Source organism: Hylaeus volcanicus, chromosome 5, assembly GCF_026283585.1.
Source record: "Hylaeus volcanicus isolate JK05 chromosome 5, UHH_iyHylVolc1.0_haploid, whole genome shotgun sequence".
NCBI classification, from domain to species: Eukaryota; Metazoa; Arthropoda; class Insecta; order Hymenoptera; family Colletidae; genus Hylaeus; species Hylaeus volcanicus.
In genome coordinates, this window is record NC_071980.1 from 7,887,350 (window position 1) to 7,898,476 (window position 11,127).

An 11,127-nucleotide genomic window follows, 5' to 3' on the forward strand; every position below is an offset into this window, starting at 1 on the left:
AAAAGTCACGTTAGCTAGTTCGTAACCAAACGAACATTTGGTATATACTTTTTACAAGAATTATGTACATTTTATATGTATATATATATATACCAAATGTTCGTTTGGTTACGAACTAGCTAACGTGACTTTTGAAATGGCCGCCGTTCGAGATTTTATATATATATTTTTATTTATTATTATATATATATATTAGGATGCGATATATATATACATTTATATATACTTATATATTATACTATACTATACTTATATATATATTAGGATGCGATATATATATACATTTATATATATATATAAGTATAGTATAAATATATATCTATATATAGATGTATATTTATATATATATATGCATTAGTAATTATAAATATGGACTGGTCAGTAATCATCAGTTCATATTTATATAGTGAAAGGTTTATATATATATATATACACACGTATATAACTATATATAGTATTAATACATATCTATATATAGATGTATATTTATATATATGCATTAGTAATTATAAATATGGACTGGTCAGTAATCATCAGTACATACTTGTGTAGTGAAAGGTTTAAAAATAACGTAATTATTCGTAATATCATCTCCAAATACCGAAGTACTCGAATGCATAAAGTAAAATTGAACAAGACGTTCCATTCCAAGTACGAACCATTCGAAGCTCGATGGATTCTAAAATGCTCTCGACGTAATTAAAAATTCCTCGCGATCGCTGTATTTTCCCGTTGGCTTGCCGTCGTACGAGACGCAAGACCGACGGCATGTCTCTGCATACATTACCCGAACTGGAAGTCGTAGATCAACTTTGTACACGTATTTACATCACCTCTACGTAGAAATTGAACGAGATGCAGGCCAGAGCCTCGATAAAAGTTGCGTCGTAGCGTCGGAGACGTTCGTAAAAGGCCGAGTTGGGCAAAACCCCTAGGCAACGAACAGAGCGAATAAACGCGAAGTTCGTCGATACGTTATTCTCGTTTCCTTCTTTGGGAAACGGTTCGAAAGAAGGAATCGACGGCGAACGTATAGGCGTCGCTTAGCGTTTATTCGAACGCCTAGAGTTTCGTTCGAGTCCGTTAAAAGGCAATGGGAGCGTCGTTGCGCCAAAAATCGTTACCTCTAATCGCGGTCGAAGATAAAGGCACACCCCCGCTTCGAGGCGTCACGCACACGCGACAGTTTTAGTTACTTTTAGTACGCCTTAATCGCGCGAATTCATTTCTGCGAGACGAACACGATAAGACAGAAAAATTAGATACGCGGCAAGAAACGTAATAATGCAGATGCAAGGGAGGCGAGGTGTAATCGAAGTTCTTTTAGGTGGATACCTAACGCGATTTAAACCCTACGATCCGTTCTCACTCGATTGTAATAGTACTTAACGCGTTGGCTGCCGAGTTAAAACTCGTGAAAATTGTTACAATGTTAAAATTATGTCTCGAGACTATTAGAAGATTAGATAAGTTAACATTCGTTGTAGTATAGAATTTTTCCTTTTTTTCTTTCTTTTTTTTCTTATGCTCCGGCCTAAAAGTCGCACAATTTTTCTTCGCGAACGGGATTACTTTGGAGGGACCGAATTACCACCGAATTAATTACGATACCTAATTATTTCTGAATCGAGAAACGCGACGCGGAACGTTCTGTGTCTCGAGACTATTGAAGATTAAATAAGTTAACATACGTTGTAGTATAGAATTTGTTAACGTCGCCAAATTTTCGAATCCTATCCGGATTCATTTTCGTTATTGCCTCACTTTTGGAATTAATTTTTTTAGTTCCTTAACAAAAAGTCCTGTCACCCATTTCTGGGTGATGTGACTTAATCGCAGTGTTGACGTGACACTAATTGCGTGACACGCAGTTCCTAATTTCACGTAATAATCGGGTGAAGAAAAAGTAGCGACCAGGTTTACGACAACGACCTAGAACCTAACCTGTCGTAACTGCGAGGGTACTCCTGTACTGCGTGTAAGAACGATATCCGCGTAACAATTGTGAAACGCCCACGCATAAGAACACGCGATCAACCACGGATCGGATTCTCGGTAAGGTTAACGCACAGGCGCGAAACAAGCAAGCAGTAATGTAATTCTTTACTTCGCATGAAGAGTAAAACGAGGAAAACTTTATTAAAATAGTAGGTGACGAACGGATACGCGGTACAATGATTCATTAGCAACGTTTCAATCGATTGTTCATCTTTTATACGATATATACGAAATTTGTATTTAAATAACAATTAGTTATTGTTACAGATCAGGCGTAGACGTTAATCCCGTGACTCTATATTCAATCATTTGTAACTTTAGTTTAAGCAGAAATATTGTTGTACGTTCCTTATATTATTTCTAATTAGAAATAAATATGGATACACGTAATCTAAGTCTCAACTCGAAGACCATTGCAATTTGGCTATAGAATTTTACTTATTATAATAATTGTAGAGTTCGTGTAGACATTGTGATGACCATCGGGTTGAGAATTTAGAAAGATCGTACTTGAACGTACCGTAAATATATCTGTTTAAAATGAAATACTAATATTAATATTATTATGCAAGTGTTTGAGTACTCTTCTCTTCTGTATCAGCACAAAACCCAACATCATTCGCTATACATATATGGTGTATACGTTGTATTTAAACAAAAATAAAAAGATGTTGGGCGCGTTTAATTTAACAAACATGACAAATACATCCAGCATCGAAGAACGACGCAAATCGTTATTGTAAATTAAATTTCACCGCTACGTTACTCGCTTAACTTACACTTCTAGAAATTGTTCGATAGTGAACAATTTATTGATTTTTGTATTCAGGCCGCGAAGAAGAATATAACGATACCCAATATCGCATGTGCATATTATTTTCAAAGATTTGACTATCATTAAACGTCTTCGGTTTCCGATTCGATATCATTTTTCAAATTTAACGAGCCTATAAATCTTCTACCACGTGATATTTCTAACCCCTAAATATGAGAAATACTAAGTGTGATAACGTATATCATACGAACCCTATATGTAGCCATTTGTAGGCACTACAGGTTCGGACATCAATAAAGCCAATAATGTATGAGTTTTTCGTTTTTATTATAGAAACGAAAAAATTAAAGAACAAGAGTCTCTTGTAGTTTGAGCTGTTTTTTGCTTTTCGCTGTAACTTGTGCATGAGAAATACTGAGTTTGACAACATGTATCATATGAACCCTATATGTAGCCATCTGTAGGCACTACATATATGTTGTTTATGTTATATAAAAGTTATTAACACGAGGCTGACCAATCAACCGTCCAAGGTTATGAGATGTAACGGAGATGTTAAGTTATTCCGATAGTTTACAAAATTTTGTTCGTACTACGTGTTTCCTTTACTTGCTTCACACTTTACCGACCGGTAGCGTTTGGACATATATGTACTTAATTTCAATAATATTGTTTATTTTCATAACATTAGTGTTATATTATATTATATTATATTTATATAATATTTCATAATCCACATATTAATGGAAGGATACAATGGGATCGTGCTATCTCAGTAATAAATAAGAAAGTATTGTTTGCCATGGAAAAGAGACGATTAATAGGTTACCGGTCGGTAATGTGTTAACATTGTACGTTACGTTCGTAACTTACGTTTCTTCCATTTAAATGAACATTTGATCAAATTATAAAGACGGTTTCGAATAGAAAACTCCCTTACGCTCCCTACTTACGCACCCTACTTATCTCGCACATTTCGTATTATCGCTATCAACTCTGTTTTCATTTCAAAGATTATCCATTAAGCTTCGATCAAATCTACTTGACATCGCGTTCGCTGTGATTTTTCAAACTACAAAGCGGTTCAAGGTCCTCGATATTGTTACACATAGAAATAAATCCTGTGTCTTTAAAGTCACTCGTTAATTTTACTTAACTATAATTTAAGTAAAAATATCGACTCGACATTTTGTTACAATAAAGCAAAAGTATCGATACAGTACGGATTGCTTTGAAATTTGCTTTCTTTTTAAATAAATTATACGTTTAAAGGCGCGCGATTAATTTCAACGCCTGATATACGATGCATACGAAAACAAAAAAAAAAGGAAAAAAAAAAAGAAATAATCATTTTTCGATGCAGTGGTTCGCCATATTAGCGAAATTTATCAAGTGAACCCACCTCCTCGAGGGATGTAATGGTCTGTCTGCATTGTGGCATACGCGAAACGAAGGTGGACGTGGTGGGAGAGTTGTAATCCTCCCTGGTCTCGTCGACGAATTCGCTTACAGCGATTAGGCCCGGCATTTTTCCCCCGTTTTCGCTTATATGTTATCTTGAACGAGAAACGAGCTCTAGTGGATTGTTTCACCGGTCCTGGCACTTGGTGCCCGTCGCACTCACTTCACTCTGACACCACTCACTTCACCGTTTCTCCGGTGTGCACCATAAATTCCGCGGGAGGGCTGTCACCTTCTGTCTCCTCCCAATGCCGTTTCCCGTGACGCACGGTAAACGTCGTCCCGGTGCGACCAACGGACCCAGAGAGGAGCGCCTGCCAAGGGGAAGCGGGATAGAAACGTTGGAAGAGGGAAGGTGGTTGGAAGGAGAAAGAGAGAAACTCTGAGCACACGGTGGTCGGTCTTCTCTACCAGCGAGAGACACTTGCGCGACACGATTATTTCCTTAACATTTTCGTCGCACGGAGTTTCCCGCACTGACCGCGAGGAAACATATCTCGTTTCTTTGATATCTTTCCACGGCTCGCGATGCATACACACTTTTACGCGCGTACGCGACTGCGTCCCAGGCAAACTTCTTTGCGCCTACTCGCCGCTCGATCTAAAATCAAAAACGATCGGTACCCGAAACGTTTACGTCCACGGTCCAAGTTTCACTGAGGCGGCGCTGTATACGCCCATACATTCACCGCTGAGCCCGCGATTCAAAAGAAAGCCAATCGTATCGCGAACGTCGAAGGTGTCGCCCTCAGGGGCTGTAGCGTGCGAATAATGCAGCTACAGCACGGGCTTAGCAACCCCGAGGTACCCTAGCTAAATGAGGGGCCGGTAGGCCCCAACAGACCTGTACAAAACACGACACCAATGTAAATGTAACGCGCAGAGTTGCGATAACGAACCGAGCCACAATTAAGGAGCTATGTAAGGCAAAGGTAACGTCACGAAGAATAGAGATACATAATTATTATTGTGATGTATGGATTCAGTGGGGTAACTGAACGTGAGAGTTAAGATCGATGGTGCCGTCATCTCGTGGCGCAGTGATGGACATTCGTGGGATTTTTCCTGATCATGCGAATTGGAGCGAGCATTGCAGTCCTCACTGCTGTATACACTTACTTAGAATTTAGGGTACCATTGGATCCCAGTAAGGAACAAAATGTAAGGAAGTTATAGGGAAAGAGGAAAGTTTTTATGAAGAAAAATAGCATAGATGTACAATAAAAAGTGGAAAACAATTCATTATTTATTTAGTTTTTACGTCTGCAGCGGATTTATTACATGAATACCAACATTTATTGCTAAGAGTAAGGAGACTGCAGAAAACCTTACCAGTATTCGAATAAAAATATTGCACATAAAAATGAACATAAGACACAAATACATGAAACATACATATAGAATCATATATTGGAAGCATATACCTTACCAATATTAACTGAATACATTTAAATAAAACTAAATTACAGTAGTTCGATCACAGGAAAAAATGCAAGTATTTCCAGAAAGTATCTACAACAACAAAATTACTGATTTATAACATATATTCACACGCCTATATATGTATACATATATATATATACTTCCAGAAAAACTCATAAGAAAGAAGTAGAAATATGAATAAAAAAAGCACTAACACTTTTGTACTTTATTTATCCGCAGGAAAATTGCACAGGCACCTTAAACGCACCTCCTCTAGCGGTTTATAGATATATGTATGGTAGCAGACGACATGTAGCTGTGACGTCAGCTTACGCATGCACAGAAAGGAATTCCTCGAAGGAAAAATCCCACGAATGTCCATCACTGAGTTGGACCATGAATCTTGGCGCTCTTGGCCGGCCCCAGAGAAAAGTAGAAGTTTAATCAATTAGGACCGCGCATCAATAAGTAAGAAAGATAAGAAGTATAATATAACTATAAAGAAGTATAAAGAAAAACTGTAACTGACCATAGGTTGTTTTCTATAACTACGGTCCTGCAGGCTCGCTCAACTTTTATCGACGAGGATGCGCGGGATGAGCGGAATTCTAATAAAAAAGCAAAGCGTAATTTTACAGTACTAATATTGAATTTAACATATAAATTTTCTTGTTGAAATATATTTAAGAATGATACAGCAACATCTCTGGGAATGTCTTTTTTTGGGAGGGTACATGATATTTCGAAAACTATTTAATCGATCGACTTCAAATTTTGAGGGGTTGTTCTACACGTGGAGGAACAAAATTGCTAAATGAATGAAGTAATTTTATTCAATAAAAACTTGCTATTTAATTAAGTAGAAACGATAATTTTAAACGTCGAAGTAGAATAATATCAGCTTTAGTAAAAGCAAACAATTGTTCAAAGTGGATATAGGCTATGATTATATATCACAGGTATCATTTTACTCTGATCCACCTATTCCCAATACAAATACGAGTAGTTACGAAAATAAATTTTCTTCAAACTTATTAAATTAAGTTACTATTTTAGACATCTTACAGATCAGTCAACAAATTTGAAACTATCTTATAATCTAAAGATTAAGGTTCGGACATCAATAAAGCCAGTAATGTATGAGCTTTTCGTTTTTATTATAGAAACAAAAAAATTAAAGAACAAGAGTCTCTTGCAGTTTGAGTTGTTTTTTGCTTTTCGCTTTAACTTGTGCAGCAATGCGATCTAGATCTCTACGACCTTGGCTGGTGAGTTTACGACCACCAAGGGGAGCCTTCTCGATGAGTTTCAGTTGTTCCAAGCTCTGAAGAGCTTTGCGAGCTACACCTCCCGCTGACCTACAGAAGTGGCTGGGGTGGGTACCATTACGTTTGCGTCCTCCAAAGATTTTTGTGACTGCTCCAACGCCGATCGGGCTACGAATGTAAATATGTCGTACCAAAGCAGCACACCTAATGTAAAACCAATCTGGATCGTATGGGGCTAGTTCCTTGAAACGTGCAGATTTTACGATGTCTACCCATTCTGGGACCCTCATTTTGCCTGTCCTGTAATTCACAATAAATAATGATACAATTCTGATTGTAATGAAACTGTTCAAGAAAAAAAAAAAATTAATCATAACGTACACGTGAAATAAGTCCGCGAGTATGCCGATGTTCGATTCATTTTAAGGTTAGGAACGTTTACATAAATACGATTACTTACTTTTTCAAGAACGCGGCAAAAGCCTTTACGAACTTGTGTTGATCGACGTCTTTCAGCGTTACAGAAGGCATCTGGAACAAGTATATAAAACAAAATTGATTAATAAACAAAACTGGCTTCAACTACATGCCACATGTATATTATTGTCCACCGATGGATTAATATCGTAATAAAATATGTCACGTATGACAATGTACGTGTAAATAATGCGTAGGAAGCGTTCGCTACTTTGCTTTTCAGTGCATGCTACCTTCGATTTTTTTATATTAATATGGCAAAGTTTAAAGAAAACTGACGAAAGTACACACCTTCGCTGGGAAGCTAACCGGAAAGAGAAAACGAGGATGGAGTAAGAAGCATGAAAAGCACAAGATGGCTACGCTAGCAGGAAACGGTCATGAAATATCGATACATAGAAAGGTAGCTTAACGATCAAACGTTATCTCGCCTGTTACCATTTCTCGACAGGAATTTATATTACTCGATCGATTAAATACGATTACCCTTTCAACGTCTAATCCACATTTTATTTCGTTTTCTCCTTATTCTAGAAAATGGAAAAAAAAAGGACACCAACTAACCTTTTCTTTGTACAACGCGAATGTTCTGTTACATTTATACGAAATAAGGTTTACAGCGTTAAATATTCGATTACGCGTTAAGAAACAAGATAGTTGACATCAATTAATACAGGTAGAATGATTGGGACGATAATTATTGTCCATGAGTCATTTTGACTAGATTAACCGTTAGGTTAGCGCTGTCGGTTGCAAACTGTCAGTAAGAATACACGCTTTCGACAGCATCAGACAGCATGAGAGGTACGAGTGGTTCGAAGATATGCGTACACCTTTACTAAAAACTTTGTGCCAACAATACACAAGGATTCTGTTCTCGAAGCCTGATTTCGTTACTAAGAGGAGTTACAAAATGTCCACGGCGCTAACAGAACCGATTCCCTTCTCGAAAGATTTTCTTTTTCACCAAGTAAGTCAATAAACGCGTAATTATTGTCCATTGTCGCGTACGCAGCGACATCTTGCTATCGAGGCTGTACTAACGTGTTCAAACAATTTATTTGTATTTATTAACTGAGCAGAGATTATTTACAGTTATAGTATGTTAATATTCTACCGGATATTAATGTTACGATGAAAGTAGAAATTTAATGTAATAATGTATCGTTGATATCGTACAATTGGCTCGACATCTCGAACATACTTGCAGAAATGTATATGTAGTTACATACAGTGACCAGTGATAAATCAGATTGCATCATTATGCGTTAGTAACGTAATAATAAATCGGTTAAAATAGTTAGGATATATTTCTGGATGAATTTCAGATTCGATCACTTTTCTATCAATATTATCGATTATATTTTGTTTGAAATTGTTGTAAAAGTTTTATTCGATACAGCGGTCACTATAAATATACAAGAGAATATAAATATAATAATAGGCTTTTTATGAGACATGAAATGGTTATGAAAACGGTATTGAATTTTTGGATTTCTCGTGTATGAAGAAATTTAGAGATAATTAAATGTTACAGGACGAAAGGTAGAATAATTACGACGATAAATGTTAAGTACTTAATTTAATAATTGAAAAATTAATTTTAGAATGCAGTAGAACTCGAAAGGTTTGGCAATCTTTGGAATAATTTCTATTAAAAGCGATTATTAAGCTCACAGAAATTAATAATAGCGATAAGGGTATTCTTAAGAGGGTTAGCAAGTTATTACAAGTTCGGTGAAGTGGGAAGTGCAGCATATTTAATTATACTAAAATTTCATATTAATTTACGAACTTCCCGAAGAACTGAAAAACCGAAAAGTTCGTTAAAACTTGTTGGCTATATTAAAAATTCATATTGCATGTTATCTTAATATCTTAAATTCAGGAATATTAATTACTGAAATTATTATTAAAATAATAATTAATTCATTGCTAAGGTGAAACGATTGCTTATAAAGCTGATAATTATTGGAATTTTTATGTTTGCTACGTTTTAATCAATTTTAATGTAAACTCTTAGCTGTTCGATCCCGTGTCAAGTACATACACTTATCTACTGGCTGACATCACTGATAAGACAGCGATCTTAATTGATCCTGTCCTTGAATGGTCGGATCGTGATAAAAATATTATCCAGGAACTGGGATTAACTTTAAAATACGTTAGTAAGTTGAAACAAAGTACAATCGCATTCATAAAAATGTTTTTGCATTCGTGGATATACAATAAGAAAAACGTGATACAATCAAAATTAAAATTTATAAAAAGATTGCAATTGTTTCGGAACCTAAAACATCAATCTTCTTGTCGACACTTTCGTCGCAGAAGAATCATTTTGCTTTTGATTTTATCACAAGATTCGTCTTATCTTGAATAAACAACAAGAGACTTTTTTAGGAATTTAAAAAAAGAAGAAATATACGTCGCACAATTATAAATAATTTTTTATTTAACGTTACACATTTTAAAATGTAAACAAATGTTCGTTTTCGAGTCATTTTATTTATAATATTCTGAGAAAACGTTATTGTACGACTTGTAGTTGTTCTTCTTTTTTTAAAGAAGCCTCTCCTTTTAGACGTTTATACAAAAAGTCAACTTAAACGAATTATTCGCAACGTTCGTTCGTACGTCTGCAAGAGAACAATTAAATTACCGATCAATTGTTTCAATCTGATCATAATCAACCTCCCTCCCCCCTCGACAGTAAAAATAATATCGCGATTTAAATGGCCCGCATTGATATATCTGTCTCGCACTGGGTCAAAAACGTCCTCCTCGATGTTTGAAACTTCTTAACTGGAGTAGAACGTCGATTGAACGCGAATACGTACACAGAGCTCGGTTAATAACTCGATAATTCAGTAAAGCCCAAGTATTATTAAGCATTCCGAGCGTTTAATTGTTGAAAATTGCCACTCGAAGTCTTCCCCGCGAACCGGAACACGGATAAATGGGACTCGTGAAACAATTACGGTTCATTTCAATTTATTCGAAAACCCGAAAGTAACGGCGCAATCTTTATGCACGCACAATGGAAACGTATAATCTCAAAACAAAGTTCCATCGAAGCTTTTACGAAAGATTCGTTATCTTCTTTTCTTCTTTTCGTTTAACTCCGCGTGCCTATTCATTCTTTCGTACTTTCAAGGTGCACGAGGTTAGCGAAAGAGAAAAATCAACCGTAATTACTCGAAACGGTGATTTCTTCCCGTCGACAATTAATTTATCCGTTTCATCCGTACCCTCCATTGTATTCGAACTTAACGTTGCCGCGACGTTCGCACCTATTCGAAGTACCATTTGTTTTGTTTTCTTGGAACGTTTCGAGCTCACGTTTGAACGTGTCGCGAAATTATAATTTCTAGAACGAAGTTCGACCGACGGAAGCGCGAACGAACGGCGTCGGTACACGCGACGCCCGACAATTAACAGGCAAACGCCTTTTGCAGTGAATACGCATATGCACGCTGATCATATCACCGGAACAGGAAGATTGAAGTCATTGTTACCTGGTTGCCAGTCGGTGATATCACGCGCCAGCGGCGCCAACGCCGACATACACTTGAATCCCAATGATCAAATCAATTTTGGTAAACACAAACTGCGAGTGGTGCCCACCCCAGGTCACACCGAAGGTCAGATACATCTTTAGGAATATTTCAAATTTATCTTTTTTCTTAGTTGAGAGTACACTAGAATCCTAATTGTCAAATCAGTTTC

At 36.6% G+C, this 11,127-nt stretch overlaps 3 protein-coding genes across 3 annotated transcripts in view; 1 reads left to right on the forward strand and 2 right to left on the reverse strand.

The window, feature by feature from the left end:
• Positions 1-4,876, reverse strand: part of LOC128877159 (arfGAP with SH3 domain, ANK repeat and PH domain-containing protein) — a 39,859-nt gene extending 34,983 nt beyond the window's left edge. The window contains exon 1 of the mRNA XM_054124216.1: positions 4,176-4,876. Coding sequence (XP_053980191.1) covers positions 4,176-4,301 — 126 coding nt within the window. The 5' untranslated portion in view covers positions 4,302-4,876. The remainder of the gene's footprint in view (positions 1-4,175) is intronic.
• A 1,918-nt stretch (positions 4,877-6,794) lies between these two features.
• LOC128877162 (40S ribosomal protein S19) lies at positions 6,795-7,778 on the reverse strand. The gene is made up of 3 exons (XM_054124226.1): positions 7,693-7,778; positions 7,385-7,455; positions 6,795-7,224 (listed from the first exon to the last, which is right to left on the reverse strand). The coding sequence occupies exons 2-3, from the start codon at positions 7,453-7,455 to the stop codon at positions 6,831-6,833; spliced, it is 465 nt and encodes a 154-aa protein (XP_053980201.1). The 5' UTR covers positions 7,693-7,778; the 3' UTR covers positions 6,795-6,830.
• A 194-nt stretch (positions 7,779-7,972) lies between these two features.
• Positions 7,973-11,127, forward strand: part of LOC128877161 (persulfide dioxygenase ETHE1, mitochondrial) — a 5,299-nt gene continuing 2,144 nt past the window's right edge. The window contains exons 1-3 of the mRNA XM_054124225.1: positions 7,973-8,371; positions 9,425-9,569; positions 10,857-11,042. Of these exons, the coding sequence (XP_053980200.1) occupies positions 8,225-8,371; positions 9,425-9,569; positions 10,857-11,042 (478 nt within the window). The 5' untranslated portion in view covers positions 7,973-8,224. The remainder of the gene's footprint in view (positions 8,372-9,424; positions 9,570-10,856; positions 11,043-11,127) is intronic.